The sequence below is a fragment of the Ranitomeya variabilis genome, chromosome 1 (genome assembly GCF_051348905.1).
Source record: "Ranitomeya variabilis isolate aRanVar5 chromosome 1, aRanVar5.hap1, whole genome shotgun sequence".
NCBI classification, from domain to species: domain Eukaryota; kingdom Metazoa; phylum Chordata; class Amphibia; order Anura; family Dendrobatidae; genus Ranitomeya; species Ranitomeya variabilis.
This window is the reverse complement of record NC_135232.1, coordinates 96,908,818-96,929,887: the sequence shown is the minus strand read 5'-3', so window position 1 is coordinate 96,929,887 and position 21,070 is coordinate 96,908,818. Positions and strand designations below refer to the sequence as shown.

Sequence of the window (21,070 nt, the reverse complement as noted above, 5' to 3'; positions counted from 1 at the left end):
CTGGCCAAGTAGTAGATCCGCTGACAATCTGGCTTGCTTCCCCGGAGAGTTCAGCCACATCATGACATCACCCACTTGTGAAGAATCGAGCGCACACATTGTATCAGCGCCAACGTCTAAATATGTCAGAAAATAAATATTTCCCACTGCATTGAAACTAATTAAATTCCAGAGTTTTGTCTCACACCGTTATATTGTACCCCCCCCCCCCCCCCCCCGGGCCCTTCCCTTTTTGCAGGGAGCTCCAGGTTGGCGCCCGCAGTGACACTGGAGATAGATGGACTTGTTTTCGGAAGTAGGATACAATAGAAGGCTGATGTCCTGGAAGGAACACGTCCCCATTGTGCTGTGGAGGACGCGGAGGCCATTCAAAGTTTTAACCAGTGACGTCCCCATCCCCCCTTTACTTAGCTGATGAGAATTAGGCAGTTCTCGCCAAAGCGTTGGGAAAACTACAACTCCCAGCATGTCCTGATAGCCTTTGTCCCTGGCAGGCTAGGAGGTGGCAGTTCTGCAACAGGTTGGGAATCACTGGAATAAGGCTTCATGGTCAGACACCTTCGCTTTCTGCACTAAAATTAACCCTTTAAGCAGACCTAACTAAATATGTCCCCCCCCATCTATGGAGCGCTGAATAAGGGAAAAATAAAAGTTTATTTTTCATTATAAAGCTGGTTCACATGTTGCGTATTTGGCGCAGGTTTTACCGACTGATTCTAATCGGAAGCCGAAGCATTTCTGCAGCTAAAATCCTCCTGTATTTTCTCTACTTCGCTTTTATATTGTTTATTTAAATTAAAAATGCGACAAATGAAGGAGCCGGTGTAAGCTGCAGATTTAGGATCCACCATTGAGATGAACGGGTAAAATCCGCAGGAGAATCTGACATTGTGCGGATCCACCAAAAACACAACAAAATCCGATTTCCAGAAGAAGAAAAAAAAATGCTTCACGTGGCTAAAATGAAGATAAAACTCTAAGACTCGCCCACTTGGCTGGGAATGTAAAAGTCTGAAAAATTCAATTTGCAGAAATTCCGCACAAAGCGTGCCGTGTGTGAACGGAGCCGAAAGCAGCGAGCGGACTGGGAATTTATGTAGGAATTCACAATCCCAAAAGCTCTAGCCTCTGCCTCCATCCAAAGAATGAAGAACTGCAAGTAACAGAATGACAACACAAACAACAACAACAACAACTGTTCCCACAAGTGGCTGCAGGGAGCCGCTGCTGGAGGCTTTCCCTCAGACACATAATAAGGGGGAGAAGTCTGTGCGGCTCTGGTGAAGACCCCTAATGCAGGCTGATCTGCCCCCAGTCAGTAAACTATTTACATTGTCCACAGCAAGCCGTCCGGCCGCCAGACCCCACAGTGCAAGAACCGGAGCAGCGGTAACACACCGTTCACACCCTGCGCTTATCGCCCAGCTGTGTGCGGCAGGACTATGCGCACACTTCACCGCCGCTCTCCTGAGGACACGTCCCCTCTTCTCCCGCTCTCTGGCACCGACACACCGTGAGCTGTGGGACCCCGGGGACAATGCACCTACCTGGAGCCCTCTCCTCCTCAGGATGCTGGATTCGTCCATTGCTGCCTATAGGTCCATGCTGGAGAGGACCGTGCGCCGCGGACTTCTCCACACTACAGCCCGGCAGCGGCTAAACCCTCACAGCACGGCCGCTGTGATTGGAGCGCGGAAAGTCAGCTGACCAGGAGCCGACAACTACTTCACAGCTCATGAATGCAAGCGGTATATACAGTGTGCACTGTGCAGCAGCAGCAGCGAGTCCGCCCGGAGCCCCGCACACATCCAGCCCGCCCGGAGCCCCGCATATAGCGCACACAGCCAGCCCAGTGCCGCAGGTCACGCATCCTCAGCGGAGAAGGCACCGCTGGCCGGGGAGCACACAGAGCCCAGCTGGCCGGGGAGCACAGAGAGCCCACCTGGCCGGGGACCACACAGAGCCCACCTGGCAGGGGAGCACACAGAGCCCAGCTGGCCGGGGAGCACACAGAGCCCACCTGGCCGGGGAGCACACAGAGCCCACCTGGCCGGGGAGCACACAGAGCCCACCTGGCCGGGGAGCACACAGAGCCCACCTGGCAGGGGAGCACACAGAGCCCAGCTGGCCGGGGAGCACACAGAGCCCAGCTGGCCGGGGAGCACACAGAGCCCAGCTGGCCGGGGAGCGCACAGAGCCCAGCTGGCCGGGGAGCGCACAGAGCCCAGCTGGCCGGGGAGCGCACAGAGCCCAGCTGGCCGGGGAGCACACAGAGCCCAGCTGGCCGGGGAGCACACAGAGCCCAGCTGGCCGGGGAGCACACAGAGCCCACCTGGCCGGGGAGCACACAGAGCCCACCTGGCCGGGGAGCACACAGAGCCCACCTGGCCGGGGAGCACACAGAGCCCAGCTGGCCGGGGACCACACAGAGCCCACCTGGCCGGGGACCACACAGAGCCCACCTGGCAGGGGAGCACACAGAGCCCAGCTGGCCGGGGAGCACACAGAGCCCACCTGGCCGGGGACCACACAGAGCCCACCTGGCAGGGGAGCACACAGAGCCCAGCTGGCCGGGGAGCACACAGAGCCCACCTGGCCGGGGACCACACAGAGCCCACCTGGCAGGGGAGCACACAGAGCCCACCTGGCCGGGGAGCACACAGAGCCCAGCTGGCCGGGGAGCACACAGAGCCCACCTGGCCGGGGAGCACACAGAGCCCACCTGGCCGGGGACCACACAGAGCCCACCTGGCCGGGGACCACACAGAGCCCACCTGGCAGGGGAGCACACAGAGCCCACCTGGCCGGGGAGCACACAGAGCCCAGCTGGCCGGGGAGCACACAGAGCCCAGCTGGCCGGGGAGCACACAGAGCCCAGCTGGCCGGGGAGAGCACACAGAGCCCAGCTGGCCGGGGAGCACACAGAGCCCACCTGGCAGGGGAGCACACAGAGCCCAGCTGGCAGGGGAGCACACAGAGCCCAGCTGGCAGGGGAGCACACAGAGCCCACCTGGCAGGGGAGCACACAGAGCCCACCTGGCAGGGGAGCACACAGAGCCCACCTGGCAGGGGAGCACACAGAGCCCACCTGGCCGGGGAGCACACAGAGCCCAGCTGGCCGGGGAGCACACAGAGCCCACCTGGCCGGGGAGCACACAGAGCCCACCTGGCCGGGGAGCACACAGAGCCCAGCTGGCCGGGGAGCACACAGAGCCCACCTGGCAGGGGAGCACACAGAGCCCACCTGGCAGGGGAGCACACAGAGCCCACCTGGCCGGGGAGCACACAGAGCCCACCTGGCAGAGGAGCACACAGCGCCCACCTGGCAGAGGAGCACACAGAGCCCAGCTGGCCGGGGAGAGCACAGAGCCCACCTGGCAGGGGAGCACACAGAGCCCAGCTGGCAGGGGAGCACACAGAGCCCAGCTGGCAGGGGAGCACACAGAGCCCAGCTGGCCGGGGAGCGCACAGAGCCCACCTGGCCGGGGAGCACACAGAGCCCACCTGGCCGGGGAGCACACAGAGCCCACCTGGCCGGGGAGCACACAGAGCCCACCTGGCCGGGGAGCACACAGAATCCACCTGGCCGGGGAGCACACAGAGCCCACCTGGCCGGGGAGCACACAGAATCCACCTGGCCGGGGAGCACACAGAGCCCAGCTGGCCGGGGAGCACACAGAGCCCACCTGGCCGGGGAGCACACAGAGCCCACCTGGCCGGGGAGCACACAGAGCCCACCTGGCCGGGGAGCACACAGAGCCCAGCCTCCGATGCCTCCATACCGGCTCACACCACCCTATACACCGCGGAAGGGCTCATACCCATTTGCGAGAAAAAAACCGGTCCGTAATTTGGACCGAAAAAAATGGACAAGTACAATGCAATTTTTCTCACATAGCATCCGTATGACATGCGTTTTTTTTCTCTGCTACTATTTTTCTGCAATCATTTACAGGACCATTTAGGCTACGTGCACACGATGCGGTTTTTGCTGCGGATCCGCAGCGGATTTGACGCTGAGGATCCGCAGCAGTTTTCCATGCGGTGTACAGTACAATGTAAACCTATGGAAAACAAAAACCGCAGTGCACATGCTGCAGAAAATTCCGCGCGGATACTCTGCGGAAAAAAAGAAGGAGCATGTCACTTCTTTCTGCGGATTCCGCAGCGGTTTTCAACATGAACCAATAGGAAAGTGCAGTTGAAAACCCGCAGAGGAATCCGCAGAAGAAACCGCAGGAAAATCTGCAGTGAAAACCGCAGTGGTTTTGCACTGCGGTTTTTCCAAATCCGCTGCGGAAAAATCCGCAGCAGAGTCCGCAACGTGTGCACATACCCTCATAGTGTTCTATGCCACAGAATGGAAAGGTATCTGTAAAAAACAGACGACATACGGATGGTCCATATGCCGTGCGATTTTTTTCTCGCACCCATTGACTTACATTGGCGAGTCTCGTCCGACATACGCAGCATGGTGCAATTTTTTTCTCAGTCTGATTTCAGCTGAGAAAAAAAACTCGCAGATGAGATGTCACCTATTGAATAACATTGGTCTGAGTGCAATCTGATTTTTTTTATCGGATTGCACTCGTCCATTTTTCTCACAAATGAGTATGAGCCTGAAGATTTAGTATCGGACCAATGTTATCCAATAAGGCCACGCTGATGACCGATCATTTTCAATTACAGAATCTATCTGAAAAAAAAAAACTATTGCAGCACGCTGAGATTTCACTCCAAAATCAAATGGGTGCGAGAAAAAAATAAATACAAAAAATCATCAGATGCCAGAGCCCCAATATAACATCTGATCTTTACACTTTACAGTTCTACATAGGAAATGGGAAAGGTTCCTGTAAATGATTAATAGCTGCAGAGTAAAAAAAAACGGATTGTATACAGATGACAAGCGAGAAAACAAATCGTCCAACTCTCCTGGATGAGAATACACTCACGTGACCTGAGCCCGTCCAGGAGAAAACACACAAAAGATCACATCGACCAGCGGAAAGTTCAAGTAAAGTGATGCAAATGGATTCTACCAATTATTCATTAGGGCTCCTATATCAATATTCTCCGACTGTTGCAAAAAGAGTAAATTCACATGACATTATTACATTTCTATTTTTTATTTTTATAAAGAGCTGTGATGAAATTATTAAAGCGTGTACAGCGCCATGGCATATGTTTGCACCATCAGGAAATGGCATTTATATTGTTTTAGGCTATGTGCACATGTTGCGGATTCGCAGCAGTTTTCAATGCGGTGTACAGTACCATGTAAACCTATGGAAAACCAAACCGGCAGTGCACATGCTGCGGAGAATTCCACGGTTTATATTCCGCAGCATGTGAATTCTTTGTGCGGATTCTGCAGCAGTTTACACCTGCTCCATAATTGGAATCCACAGGTGTAAAACTGCAGGTGGAATTCGCACAAAAACTGCGGAAAATCAGCAGTAAATCAGCAGGTAAAACGCAGTGCACACTGTCAGGATTCTCTCTTGTGCCAGTGATTTGAATACACGGTCACGTGCCGACTAGATATGCATGGCCTCACTCAAAGAAAGTGAACTGAGCGAGGTCGGGCACGTCTAGTCGGAAGGTGTCCAGAAGTATACAAATCTCATACTTGTGCAAGGGAGAATCCTAAGAGTGTGCAGTGTTTGTGCTGTGAGAATTCAGAAGCCTGCAGGAACCTATAGTTACTGAAAACTTTTATCTCAAACCTGTATGCTCCCTTTAATTATAAAATGAAGCCCGTAGCCAATCCTAACAGCATGTAATATACTCACTGTCAGGATTCAGCTCTGCTTGCAGGTTCCAGCATTCATCTCATGGCCGCTTCACTCATAAGCAATTTTCATACTTATGGTCCTGAGACAATGAGCTTCTCTTCTGCTTCTCTCAGGATTTCACTGAATATTGAACTAGGGAGAGCAGGTCATCGGCACGTGACATAAGTGTGCAAATCGCTTCAATGCTTGGGGGTGGGGAGGGGGGCGCCAAATTGAATTCTTGCCCCAGGTGCCAGAAAACCTAGATATACTTCTGCATCTCACACATTCATTGACTAGACCATCCAGAAATTGCTTAAAGATTATTTCAGGTGGAGCGGCAATGCTCATGCTTGACTGCCCTCCGGTCATGGGACTGCTGGAGAAAGCCGAGTACTGCCCAGCAGCAGTCCCATAGACAATGAATGCAGGAGTGACAGAGTATGTGCACTGCTGCTCCATTCTAAAGGGGATATAAGTGCCCTGTTCTAGCGATCGGTGGGACTCTCTGCAGTCAGACCCCTAGAGATAGAAGTCATCTCGTATTTAGTGGATGGATGGTGAGAACTCAGATTTGCGGGGGGTCATTCTTAGCATGTTCTGCACCATATGTGTTACACAATGCATGCTACTATAGCTTTGGCTCATTTTTACCTGTCAGACAGAACCAAGCCTTATATTTGCAGAGATTTGTAATCACGTTTACCTGACAAATCTCATAAACAGGGAACCTGTCAGGGACTTTCTGCCCACAGTCAGTGGCTCACGAAGACGCCAGACTTCTGCCTTGACGGTGGACTATTGGTCACACGGAAAGTTTAGGATGTAGGTTACACAAATACACAGCACGTCTGTCAGCACTTCAGGTCAGAGCCTAAAGACCACAAAATTTGCCGCACTCTGCCGCCTTCAGCAGGAGACCAGCGCCGCACTCTGCAGTCTTCAGCAGGAGACCAGCGCCGCACTCTGCAGTCTTCAGCAGGAGACCAGCGCCGCACTCTGCAGTCTTCAGCAGGAGACCAGCGCCGCACTCTGCAGTCTTCAGCAGGAGACCAGCGCCGCACTCTGCAGTCTTCAGCAGGAGACCAGCGCCGCACTCTGCAGTCTTCAGCAGGAGACCAGCGCCGCACTCTGCAGTCTTCAGCAGGAGACCAGCGCCGCACTCTGCAGTCTTCAGCAGGAGACCAGCGCCGCACTCTGCAGTCTTCAGCAGGAGACCAGCGCCGCACTCTGCAGTCTTCAGTAGGAGACCAGCGCCGCACTCTGCAGTCTTCAGCAGGAGACCAGCGCCGCACTCTGCAGTCTTCAGCAGGAGACCAGCGCCGCACTCTGCAGTCTTCAGCAGGAGACCAGCGCCGCACTCTGCAGTCTTCAGCAGGAGACCAGCGCCGCACTCTGCAGTCTTCAGCAGGAGACCAGCGCCGCACTCTGCAGTCTTCAGCAGGAGACCAGCGCCGCACTCTGCAGTCTTCAGCAGGAGACCAGCGCCGCACTCTGCAGTCTTCAGCAGGAGACCAGCGCCGCACTCTGCAGTCTTCAGCAGGAGACCAGCGCCGCACTCTGCAGTCTTCAGCAGGAGACCAGCGCCGCACTCTGCAGTCTTCAGCAGGAGACCAGCGCCGCACTCTGCAGTCTTCAGCAGGAGACCAGCGCCGCACTCTGCAGTCTTCAGCAGGAGGACCAGCGCCGCACTCTGCAGTCTTCAGCAGGAGGACCAGCGACGCACTCTGCAGTCTTCAGCAGGAGGACCAGCGACGCACTCTGCAGTCTTCAGCAGGAGGACCAGCGACGCACTCTGCAGTCTTCAGCAGGAGGACCAGCGACGCACTCTGCAGTCTTCAGCAGGAGACCAGCGACGCACTCTGCAGTCTTCAGCAGGAGACCAGCGACGCACTCTGCAGTCTTCAGCAGGAGACCAGCGACGCACTCTGCAGTCTTCAGCAGGAGACCAGCGACGCACTCTGCAGTCTTCAGCAGGAGACCAGCGACGCACTCTGCAGTCTTCAGCAGGAGACCAGCGACGCACTCTGCAGTCTTCAGCAGGAGACCAGCGACGCACTCTGCAGTCTTCAGCAGGAGACCAGCGACGCACTCTGCAGTCTTCAGCAGGAGACCAGCGACGCACTCTGCAGTCTTCAGCAGGAGACCAGCGACGCACTCTGCAGTCTTCAGCAGGAGACCAGCGACGCACTCTGCAGTCTTCAGCAGGAGACCAGCGACGCACTCTGCAGTCTTCAGCAGGAGACCAGCGACGCACTCTGCAGTCTTCAGCAGGAGACCAGCGACGCACTCTGCAGTCTTCAGCAGGAGACCAGCGACGCACTCTGCAGTCTTCAGCAGGAGACCAGCGACGCACTCTGCAGTCTTCAGCAGGAGACCAGCGACGCACTCTGCAGTCTTCAGCAGGAGACCAGCGACGCACTCTGCAGTCTTCAGCAGGAGACCAGCGACGCACTCTGCAGTCTTCAGCAGGAGACCAGCGACGCACTCTGCAGTCTTCAGCAGGAGACCAGCGACGCACTCTGCAGTCTTCAGCAGGAGACCAGCGACGCACTCTGCAGTCTTCAGCAGGAGACCAGCGACGCACTCTGCAGTCTTCAGCAGGAGACCAGCGACGCACTCTGCAGTCTTCAGCAGGAGACCAGCGACGCACTCTGCAGTCTTCAGCAGGAGACCAGCGACGCACTCTGCAGTCTTCAGCAGGAGACCAGCGACGCACTCTGCCGCCTTCAGCAGGAGAAGAGAGACGCACTCTGCCGCCTTCAGCAGTAGAAGAACGACGCACTCTGCCGCCTTCAGCAGGAGAAGAGCGACGCACTCTGCCGCCTTCAGCAGGAGGCGAGCGACGCACTCTGCCGCCTTCAGCAGGAGACGAGCGCTGCACTCTGCCGCCTTCAGCAGGCCCATGGAGAACGGATGGAATGGTGGGCACCATTTTCCGTTCTGACAGGCTATAGTACGGAGATTTGGAGGGTTCGTTAGAACCAGTGAATGAGGCCCCCCAAGTCTGTGCTCATGGGCGTGCACTGGATGGTGATGTGCTGCTTTTTCTAATGAGAAGTGACGCAGGGTGCACTACTAATTTGGAGTGTAGATTATCTTGTCATTACCTAGTGGCCACATGTCAGGAAGGGAGATGACAGGGAAAGAACTCAGACCACAGATAACTTATGTATATTGAAAAGAAACGAATGGCTAGTGGTACAATGGGAGACACAATGGGGCTTATGTATTAAGCTAAATGCATCTGAATTTTAGTATGATGTGCAACCCCCATCCCCCAAAATATGAAAAAGACAAACACACACAGGGGTGTGGTTTAACATGCAACACAATGCAGGAAAAAAAATGCCAAAATTGTGGCGCACCTTTCTGGCACATTGTGAGCAGACTGATACATGTTGTAAACGTAGAACATGAACCACTTTACTAAATCGGGTGCATTTTAAAGGGGCTGTCCGGTCTTTTGATAGAGGTGTACAGTCACTCTATGCAATTACAGACTTCTGAATCCTGACAGAGTGCAGTTTGCACATTGTGAGGATTCTCCAGTATTGTCTAGTGAGAGCGGGCGGTCATGTGACCTCAAGTATGTGATTTACATACTTCTGGCACATTCCAACAAGACATGCATACAAGAGAATTAAGAGTAGCCGAGCAGGGCTAGTCATCAAATCGTATACTTGTTTCAAATGTCTGACCACTCTAACCAACAATACTGGTGAATCCTGATAGTCTGGACACTGCACGCTGTCAGAATTCAGTAGTCTGCATTTACACAATGTGACTTATCAGAAGACCGGACAGCCCCTTTACGATTGTCTAGTCTACGTTGCCCCTGAGGATTAGACAGTTTTGATATTCACCGGTATCTGACACTCGTACTTTGCTTGTCTATTGTGCGTTTGTAGTTCAGGCACAAATTGCTTCTCCTTGGCCCCCTTGTTGTTACTCTTGTCACAAGTGTATAATTATATATACAAACATATACATAAAAGCCTAATTACTATATTATAATGAAGCTTTTTCATATGCATATCAATTACCACTAAAGAAAAGCAGTGAATAGAATACGGGTTTCTGACGATGACATTATAGTCGCCATATTAACACTCTGTACAGCACAGATAAGCCATGTACCCACCTGAAGCCGGTCGTACACATTTGATGGCTGTTAGCCCAATGATGCTTTTCCCACAGTCAGCCGACTCTTCCATATACACGAGCGCTGGTTCAACCGAGCACTTTAGTCTTCTCTGTAAGAAAGCTGCCAAGTCGGCCAGCGGCTTATCTCCAGGAGAACCAAGAGATCTGCAGTCAGAAATCAGACAAGCGAGATCGATCTCTCCAGTTCCAATATCCCATGTGTGTATGGGGACCTTCAGGCTTTGTTCACCTCACGTTTTTGCTACACATCAGTGGCTCAGTCGGAGTTTACATGGGGCCATATAGCGTCACTTTGTGCTTTGCCAGACCTCCTTTCCGGGAGTGTCTACCTTTTAGAGACTGCCACAAAAGTGCAGTCAACCACATTTTTGAGATGACTTCAAAGAGGAAGACACTGCCTTAAAAGGAGGTAAAAAAAAGCCCAAAGTGGCTCCGTCTGATTAATTAAAGGGGCTGTCCTTCTTTGGAGTATAATTCTGCAGTCACTCTATGTGACTGCAGACTTGTGAATCCGCACATCGCAGACGGTCCATATGCTCTAGTGCCGGCACCGGGAGCACGTACTCATGTGATCTGCATGCTTCCAGCCACATTCTGACAAGACGTGTGTGGCGTCGATCAATGCAAGTGAATAGTGCGAGGCCACACACGCCTACTTGTCAAGTTACCCCAGGTATAAAAATCGCAGACTTGTGGTTACGTAACGGAGAATCCTCATAGCGCACATCTGACTGCAAACTAATGAATTCTCATGGCGCACACACAGAGTAACTGCAGGCTTGTACTCCAGAACCGGACAACCCCTTTAAAGTCAATGGACCCACCAGCGGTTACACCTGTATCTCATTTTTCAGGGCTTCAAAAGAAAGAGCTGATAGAGAAAGGACATTTTTGCCACACGTGATGTGAATTTGGCCTTAAAAGTAGAACCATACTATGGCAATAGTGGTCAGACAGGACGCTTTCTCCCATTTCCAACCTGTTTAATGCCAGTGTCACAATTGACAGCGGATTCTAAGAGAATAAACTGCTGTGACCGGAGCTGTCCAATCGCATCAGTTAGACTTTGATATCAGCTGTATAGCACAGCCAGCGCCCACATTATATGGAGCGGGATGGTGTATGGTTAGCATGCTCCACACACGTAGTGTGCACATGCACCAACCATGTACGGAATGGCAAATATTTCCAAACCTGAGCAGAAAGGCCACACAGGCGGCATGGGATCCAGCACTTGGTGCTGGCCATGGGTTATGGCTATGAGGTTATAAGGAAAGACTAAAGGCCACCTATACGCATTGGCTGTCAGCCAGCATCTATCTCACCTGGCTAAGCATTCCTGTGCTCCCTATGAGAGATGTCTGGAGGCAGCATATCTCTACAGAAAAAAAATAAGGATTCACTGTCCGAAATCGGACATGTCAGATCCTTAAAGCTTCCAACATAATCTGTCATAGGCCCCATACCCATTAGACTTTTGGCATTGACAAATTAAGTCGTCATTTGTGAAATGTGTATGGTGTCCTAAGAAATTAAGCTTGTACTATCGTACATAAAAGATGGCATCTGGCAAATGGTGTATTTCAGGTAGTTGTCCCCCAATGTAGCGGGAGCATTTCTATGCGACATCTTCTCATTATATCTTATACAAAGTGATCAGAGCTTGTACGGTAAGAAGAGCCCTGCCATCTTTACCGTACGAGTAACATCTGAAGCCCCCATGCTGCGCCTGCTTGCCCTTGGCATGTACTTTTCCTTTTCCTGAATATTCCTAAGCCATGCATTGTCTCTTAGCAGCGTGCGCACATCCATGTCTTGCACTGTAGTAAAGTTCATCTCATTGTGCAAGTGAGCAATCCAGTTTCTGTGGATAGTAAATGACCTTTGTTTTTTGACTGTGTGTATTGGTTTAATAAAGAAAAATCCAAAACCAGAAGACATAGGCCGGGAGATAACTTAATCTTTATTGTAGCCAATGAGAAGCCAACTACGATTTCAATCACATGCAATTTCACAGTCTGTCTCCGCTTGTTCTCGCTGCTCATTCCCATCTTATTGCAATTCAGTGTGACCACGGAATGAATTTTAAGTATTCTCCCTCTCGCTGCCCATAAGCTTTTCATCCATAAACAAAATGAAATAATAACTTGTTAATCACAGGAATGATAGCGAACATAGCAGGGGAGGGAGCAGGTGTCGGCTACACCCTTAGGGACCGCGTGCGTGCCCTGTAACCGTGCGGCACAAAGCACTCACTGCTAAAAATTGTAGTAATTTTAAAAGCCCCCTTCACACATATGTGCAGTGTTTTAAAAAAAAATATATGCAAGCTCCTAAAAAAAATATAAAAATAAAAACAGCACATTCAGTTTAGATTTTACTTTGCTTTTCCCCCCCATTGTGTTTCTTTGATGCACTTGTTACACAATGAGATCCATAGATCGAGTCACTTGCCGTTTCTCTTAGAATTTGACATTAATGGAGTTATTACGAGTGACAGATCAAAGGCTGTTGGCATTGGATCATGGCCTGCACTCTCCCCCGCTGTTTACAGGTAATTGAAGCAGGTTATCTGATGGAGAGCAGACATGGAGGGTGTATACAGCAGGGGTGTCAAACTGTATTCCTCAAGGGCTGCAAACAGGTCATGTTTTCAGGATTTGCTTGTATTGCACAGGTGATCATTTAATCACCTGCACAGAATGATTCCAGCACCTTGTGCAATGAGAAGGAAATCTTGAAAACACGCATGGTTTGAGGCCCTCGAGGAATGCAGTTTGACACCCCTGGTATACAGAGTAATTAACAAGCTGACAGCTTTTAGTAAAGTAAACTTCGTCTGTGTGCAGCCAGCCTGGCTACCAAAGAGGTGCTAATCCATGCAAGGTGAAGATATCTGCCCGAAGGCAGACGGTATAGCTCCAAATCCAAGACCTCACAAGGCAATTGATGTACAATATTTCCATGCCAGAGTTTGACGCACTCCATAGACATATCCATGATGAGGTTACATATTTGCATCTGTGGGTAAAATCGCAAACGTTTTGGTAGCTGGCAACTCACAGGAACACAATATCTCCCTGAATTATGGATACGGTATATCATCTTCATGTGTGGTACGTATAGCAAGCTTGAAGGATGTTTGGTACAATGACGGCCATATTGTTTCTGGAGGATCTTGGGGGATAATATTGCATAAATATGGCTTAAACGTGGCTTAGAATGTAATCAGCCGTCCTGGTCTTACCGTGGCTGAGGGAGGAGTGAGGGGTCTTGTAGATGCTTTATAACATCTCTTCTCAGGAATATTAAAGTTCGTCCTCAGACAAAGCAACAAGTATCGCAGATTTATCTGTATATTTGCAGCGTTCTCCGCCAGAAGCGCTCACGGATCCAATTCGCAAGAAGTATCTTTTGTTTTTAATTCTTTTTGTTTTATACTGTTTTACTTGTGTACATGTCTTTTGTAGTATTTCATCTTTTTTAACGTTTGTCCTTTTTCATATACTAAATAAAAAAAAAATGTAATAAGCTTGTCCCTTGTTGCTACGACGTTACAATGTACTGACGATCTCGAGGAGAGAAAATAGCTTGGTTGTGTCACGCTGGGTACGCCAGAGGGCAAGAAAAGCATCTATCAGGTGGACGGGAAAGCTTGGTGGCGTGTGTGCTAGTGTGTGACCCTGTGCAAGCGCCTATTAAAATGGCGAGTGGTGGCAGCGAAAGGTTTGGTGTGGATATGAGAACTGCCTCTTCTCTCACCCCCGTCACCACAGATATCACTTCATTGATGGACGGTCCAGGATAGTATATCACATACCCAGTTTTGTAATGTGAAAAAAATTGGATAAAAAAAACAAAACCCGTGCGGAGCCTGAAAAGAATCAGAGGCAGAGAGGGACAGTGGAAGTAATAATGCATGATGGGCATTGTGGGAACACACGTTAAAATGTCTGGGTGAAAATCCATAAAAACCTAAATAAAAGAAAAAAAGTAAAACTTTTAGCACATTGCACGTGTATTTGAAAAATAAAGTGGAGAAGATGCCAAATTAAAAATGCGTTTAATATGTCCCTCCTGTCTTCGCGCCAATATATTGGGCACCTAAGGGCGTCCGATGTGTTATACACACATTTAACACAAAGCTTCCATAACAAAGTGCTATAAAAGAGATCGCCTATCCAGGACATCACGGCAGCTCGCTCTGTAATCTAGAAGTAAAGCATCCGGAAAATGCGCAGTGCACGGGTCACTTCTCCAGAGAGGTTTTATTCGCAGCCACTGACATATGTCCTTATAATGGCCAAGTGCGCACAATTCACCGCTGCCGTCTGGCTGCAAGGTGTTATGTGACAGCAAAGGATTTCTGAAACGAGGCAGGTTATGTATCCGGCACTTGTGGTAGTAACACAGATCGCAGGGATTTTGATGCTTCCACATATGATAAAACCCTCAGACGCCATTGATTGATTGTGGCTGCCACGTAGATGACCTGCAAGTTACTGCTGCAGGAAAGCAACACAGATATGTCACGATATTAGGCTGCCCAGAATGGTAGACATACTGTGTGCTGCTCAGCTCAGCTTTTAGAGTGGATCAGATTTTACAACACAAATCGGCCTACATTATGGACTACATCTCCCCGACCTGATGAGGCTGGTGTGCTTTCTAACCATGTTAGAGTGACAGCTCCTCAATGTCCCTCCTCTGTGCTGCTGCAGAAATCTTACACTGCTCAGTACAAGCTGCAGCTGCCAATTAAGGTAGATGGGAGAATACTGAATGTACGTGGACCCGTGAGCTCACACTCTTCAGATCCAAGATCTATACAACAATGAGGAATGCCATTTGTATTGTGACATCTGGTGATAAAGCCACTGTAAAGGGGGAGATATTTCCACTAACGTTCAACACTAGAGTCCAGTAACAAGTAACATGCTTTTAAAGGGGTTCACCACTACTGGAAAACCTTTTCTTAAAAAGGCCACGCACCATAATTTGCTGCAACTGATCAGTAGCCGCAGACTTGCCATTTCATGTGAAAACTGCAGCCAATTTTACAGACATCGATGGCGTGACGACAGTCCAGGAGTTGAGTATGTGGCTTTTTTTCCCCAAATTCTAGCCACTTTATCACTTAATATCTAGAATTTTTTGTTAAGGTCAGAATCATCAGATTACAATATCCACATTATGACCATAACATCTGCCCGCCGAGTCTCAAAACCCAGTTTAGATGAGGACCCTACTAGAGCCTGGGCGGTGACAGCCTAGATTGCAGTAAAGCCATGGCATTTTCATATCTAGACTTTTATGCTACTTTTTACCTTTGTGAAGCGATGGCTCATACTGGTAAATTCTCATAAGAACGCTTCTTGAGTTTATGAAAGACATTAACCATGTAAAAGCTTTGACTAGATAAAAAACTGCATAGTAAATAAGTCTCTACATGAAAAAGAGCAGATGTAGAAATCGGGCTGAAAATACGGCATTCAAGAGCATTCTTAATACGCAGAATATCCAACAAAGCTCGTAAACCACGGCCATCTGCACCTCACAGGAGCCATTCTCCGCAGCAGGGATGTTCCCGCCGTAAAGCTCGGAGCGAGGCCTCAGGTACCTTAGGGGAAAAGGGCGCAGGACAAATCCATAAGCTGTTAGAACTAGAAAGTCAAGGCTGCAGAAACCATTCGCCCTGGTATTTCTATACCTAACAGCAGAGTAAATGGAACAGAAAAATGCAGATTTTCTATACCACTCATGATCTGTGGAGAGCTAGCTATTAACCCTCAAAGCACTGTATTGACTGCCATCGGGGAGTGAGGTCTTAAGACTGGTCATATGCAAAAGAAAAGATTTCAAACGTCTGAAAATTAAAGGAAGAGATGAGACCCTGATTCCAGTTATGTATCCCTTAGTTTACTGGCTGGAAAAGTTGTGACAAAATCACAGTTTTCTCTACTGCAGATCTAGCAAAGCTCAGAATATTGTGCCCTGTGTAACCCCGCCCACTGCACTGATTGGCAGCTTTCTCTGCTAATCAGTGGTGGGGGCGGAGTTGGACTAGCATGAACGGGGCAACTAGTCAGATAGTGATAATCTCCGGCTGATTAACCACTGAGTTTACTGAAATAGAAACACACAGCCCAGTAAGTGACATTTCTGGAATCGGCTCCTACACTGGTCTTGGGACACACAGCAAAAACCAGCTGACAGATTCCCTTTAATAGGATTGGTTGATTATCTTAATCAGATGGTGGCAGCTGAATGTCCCCCCGATAGCAGTTGTTGGGTGTGAGGGGATGTGGGAAGGGACGGAGCATGTTGGAGATCAATATGCTCTATCCCCAAGTGTCATGATGAAAAGGCCATTGCTATGGGTGTCTAGCAGTGTGAACACAGCCTAAAAGTATTGAAGAGAATAAGTAATAGCTCATCAAAATTATACAGAACACATGGACTTTCAGGTGTCCAGAATAGAATTTATTTCTTTTTTACCTGTCTGTGAGGTTTTCAGAGAGGAGGTGCCTGGTAATGTGTGGAGCAGATGTTTGCACTTCCCAATCCCAATGCCCAAGTATCAGGCAGAGCGCGGACATACATATGACTGCATGTAGCTCCCGGCATTCAGCAGCACATTGTCTATACGCGTCATACTGTGACTTTACATTTATGGACTTCTAAACAAGGACAAGGTGGAGGAAAGGACAGATAACACCAGATAATCTCGTAATCTCACTCAGACTGAACATTGAACATCTATAATTAACTTTCCAACAGGCGACGGTAAACCTCACGTGTGAACGCCGATAACTTTCCGGGATACTATTTTATAGGAAATTGTAAAAATCAGATCAGCGCCGATCACACGATACCGGTACTGTGTAACGGCACAGGGTACACAAAGGCTTACATGACACCAGCACCCCAATATTTGCTACACAAGGGGGCAATTTACTTAAAATCAGTCCTTCTATGTTGGTCTTAATTAAAACAGCTCAGGAATAAAGTGCGACACAATTATTAAGAGGCAGAAGCTTCTTTGTCGCGTCTAAGCTGGTGTAAATTTACTTTTCCGGCTTATAAGCAGGCAGCGGGCTGATGTAGATTTATCTTTAGGCTACAATCAGGAGCCAGGAAAAGACAGAGTAGTCATTAGACAAGGACCACATTCCAGACGGCTTTCTGCCCGGGTTAGCTAGTTTGACTAACTAGTCCATATTCCACGCTGCCATGTTCATAAGGAGGGACCAGTCAATCAAACTGAGCAAGAAAAGGCAGCAGCCAGCAGTGACCCACCCAGATGACTACTCTCCCTATTCCCAGACATGCAAGAACTGGACCTGGTTTCACGCTGACTGTGGTTTGGGCAGCGCGAGGCACTTGACAGATTCCATTCAAAAGGGCATGAAACTAGTCATCTGATTAATGCAGCCTAAACCACAGAGACTCACTGAAAAGAACAAAAAAGTAATCAAAAATCATCACTAAACCAGTGTCAGTTAATAGGAATGAAAGCCTGGACCTGTCATTGCAGTTGGGTATGTATTACTCTGGAACAACATAGTTTGAGAATCCGGCCGCGGACAAAGTCTCCACTGACTAGTCCAAGGGGCAGATCCCTGGCAGCTTCTCCCAGCCACACTCCCCTCGACTGACCGGTCTCAGATGTGTCAATCAAAGGCATCAGGGTGTTTGAAGCCACCTCTGACCTGCCTTGGCCTAGTCATCCAAGCCACCTCTGACCCGCCTTGGCCTAGTCATCCAAGCCACCTCTGACCTGCCTTGGACTATTCATCCAAGCCACTTCTGACCCGCATTGGACTAGTCACCCAAGCCACCTCTGACCTGCCTTGGACTAGTCATCCAAGCCACCTCTGACCCGCCTTGGCCTAATCATCCAAGCCACCTCTGACCTGCCTTGGCCTAGTCCTCCAAGCCGCATAGTCTCTGCAGTTCCACAGTAAAGCAGACACGGCTGTAATAACGCAGCCAATGTCCGATTCATGCTGCCCCTTGTTCGGACATCACGATACAGATGACAGAGGCGCTTTAAGCCTAATTTATCCAAGACGACTTATGTCAATTAACTAATTTTGACTAGAACTCTAGTTCATGGCTCTCACACAACCAGACCAATTCACATACAGTATATCCCACTATACACCTAATTTGCTGGCCTTGTCACATCGCTCCGCAGCTTATAGCTGTGTTGGTTGGCTCAGATACTGGCTGGGTGACGGGCGCTGTAACAATGATTTACCAGATGCCAATATAAAAGCACCACATACTAATTATGTCAGTCCCCCAGTTTCAAATAGACTGTCAGCTCTTATAAACAGGGGATTCTTTCCTTTTCTATAATTATTTTCATCAATTCTCATTTTATCAATCAATGTGGGTTAAGCTGGGACTGAATTAGTCTCATTCCTGCTCCCTGTGCCACTTTTTCTAGTGCTTATTGTTATATTCGTTCACACACAATTCCACTAAGGGCTCCTATAAATGGGGCATGTCTACATCTCCCCGAATACGGACCATCCTCAAAGAGGACGACCCTACTGTCATCTATAGGTGGCTCCAGTATAAATCAATGTCTGACCCTTTTATGAGGACAATCTGTTTTATTTTGTGAAATATAAGCATTTACTAAAACTGACAAGTCTGGAAAAGTGTTTTGAAGAATCTTTCTTTCGAACTCTGTACTGTTCTTTTCCTCTATTATTCCTAATGGTTATATATAAATAAATGTATAACTAAGAGTTAACTCTCCCCCTTGTTAAAGGGAATCCGTCACCAGATTTTTGCTATTCCATCTGAGAGCAGCATGATGTAGGGGCAGAGACCCTGTTTCCAGCTATATACAGAGCTCATGAATATGGAGGACTACCTGACAGAAGGCTTACTAGTCCTCTAGTGATAATCTCCTGCTGATAAAACAATGATTTTATTAATACTACAGTAAGCAGCCCAGTAAATGACACATTGGTGGAATCAGGGTCTCTGTCTCTACAATATACAGTTATCAGATTAGTTGGCAAAAACCTGGTGACAGAATCCCTTTAAAGAAGCATTTCTTAGCATGACACCATTGGAATTTGTGATGTCCGGACACAACTTATTTATGAGGGGATAGGGGAGTGATAACGTCCAGTTGACAATACGTCAATGCACTTCCAGGAAGAATAACAGAGGAACAGTGGTTTTTAAAACTAGCGATAAAAAAGCAAAAAGGTGAATCTAAAATATTGGCAGGAATAGCAAGATGGAATCAGGATATCTGGACACATGACTGTCTGATGTACCTTATACTGACTGGTCAATTGTGTGCACTATACTCTGGATGAGGTAGCGGGAATAGCTGGGTGGAATCAGGACATGTGACTGTCAGAAGTACCTTATACTGACCGGTCAGTCATGTGCACTATACTCTGGATGAGGTGGCAGGAATAGCAGGGTGGAATCAGGACATGTGACTGTCAGAAGTACCTTATACTGACCGGTCAATCATGTGCACTATACTCTGGACGAGGTGGTGAGAATAGCAGGGTGGAATGGGATAACTGGACGCGTGACTGTCAGGAGTACCTTATACTGACCGGTCAATCCTGTGCACTACACTCAGGACGAGGTGGTGAGAATAGCAGGGTGGAATCAGGATAACTGGACGCGTGACTGTCAGGAGTACCTTATACTGACCGGTCAATCCTGTGCACTACACTCAGGACGAGGTGGTGAGAATAGCAGGGTGGAATCAGGATAACTGGACGCGTGACTGTCAGACCTACCTTATACTGACCGGTCAATCCTGTGCACTACACTCTGGACGAGGTGGTGAGAATAGCAGGATGGAATAAGGATAACTGGACACGTGATGGTCTGATATACATTATAATGACTGGTCAATCCTGTGCACTATACTCTGGATGAGGGAGAGCACAGAAACAAGCCCTATATTCCAGTAACGAGTTTCTCCATATGTGTTATAAGCATTCTTCTTAAAGTCTATTGAATTTTCACGCATGCCAAATTAAATTTAATTGGAATCCAGCCTTGAAATCTGTATGAATGCTGCGGAGAACAGGCTGTAAGAATTACAGCACGCGAGAAACCTCATGTGGCTCATTTTTGGAACACAACATATAAGAATCTATCAGGGGGGCATTGAAAGCCGTATGGAAAGCCTGCATCAACAAACAGATTACCACCTAAATCTGCTTTAAGCCCCCTGAGAACCATTGTGTTTCTTGTTGCTTTCCTGCACATTGTTTACCCTTATAAACTGTTTGTATAAAGGAGACTTTCTGTTTCCAAATTCATTACCAAATGCTTATTCCTTATCCTATACTCAGCGGGTTGTATCGTTTTTCTTGCAGTTTGCATTACAAGGGGAATATTTTATATCTATGTTCAGTGTTACTTACGTCACAATATAGTAATTGACAAAAATTTACATATTCTTCCACACTGGAGCAATTGACAGTACAGTGCCTTGCGAAAGTATTCGGCTCCATGGAACTTTTCAACCTTTCCCCACATATCATGCTCCAAACATAAAGATACCAAATGTAAATTTTTGGTGAAGAATCAATAACAAGTGGAACATAATTGTGAAGTTGAACGAAATTTATTGGTTATTTTAAATTTTTGTGGAAATTCAAAAACTGAAAAGTGGGGCTTGCAATATTATTCGGCCCCTTTAACTTAATACTTTGTTGCGCCACCTTTTGCTGCAATTAGAGCTGCAAGTCGCTTGGGGTATGTCTCTATCAGTTTTGTACATCGAGAGACTGAAATTCTTGCCCATTCTTCCTTGGCAAACAGCTCAAGCTCAGTGAGGTTTGATGGAGATCATTTGTGAACAGCAGTTTTCAGCTCTTTCCACAGATTCTAGATTGGATTCAGGTCTGGACTTTGACTTGGCCATTCTAACACCTGGATAAGTTTATTTGTGAACCATTCCATTGTAGATTTTGCTTTATGTTTGGGATCATTGTCTTGTTGGAAGACAAATCTCCGTCCCAGTCTCAGGTCTTTTGCAGACTCCAACGGGTTTTCTTCAAGAATGGTCCTGTATTTGGCTCCATCCATCTTCCCAGTCCCTGCTGAAAAAAGCAGGCCCAAAC

At 48.6% G+C, this 21,070-nt stretch overlaps 1 protein-coding gene across 4 annotated transcripts in view; it reads right to left on the bottom strand.

Moving 5' to 3' along the window:
- The window catches only part of MAST4 (microtubule associated serine/threonine kinase family member 4), a 611,899-nt gene that overhangs the window by 360,723 nt on the left and 230,106 nt on the right, over window positions 1-21,070 (bottom strand). Inside the window, exon 1 of one of the 4 annotated variants that reach the window (XM_077286501.1) lies at window positions 1,548-1,650. The exons of 2 other annotated variants lie outside the window; for them this stretch is intronic. In XM_077286501.1, coding sequence (XP_077142616.1) covers window positions 1,548-1,586 — 39 coding nt within the window. In that variant the 5' untranslated portion in view covers window positions 1,587-1,650. Of the gene's footprint in view, window positions 1-1,547; window positions 1,651-21,070 lie in introns of those variants that run through there. One more of the 4 variants, XM_077286483.1, reaches the window with a different exon arrangement.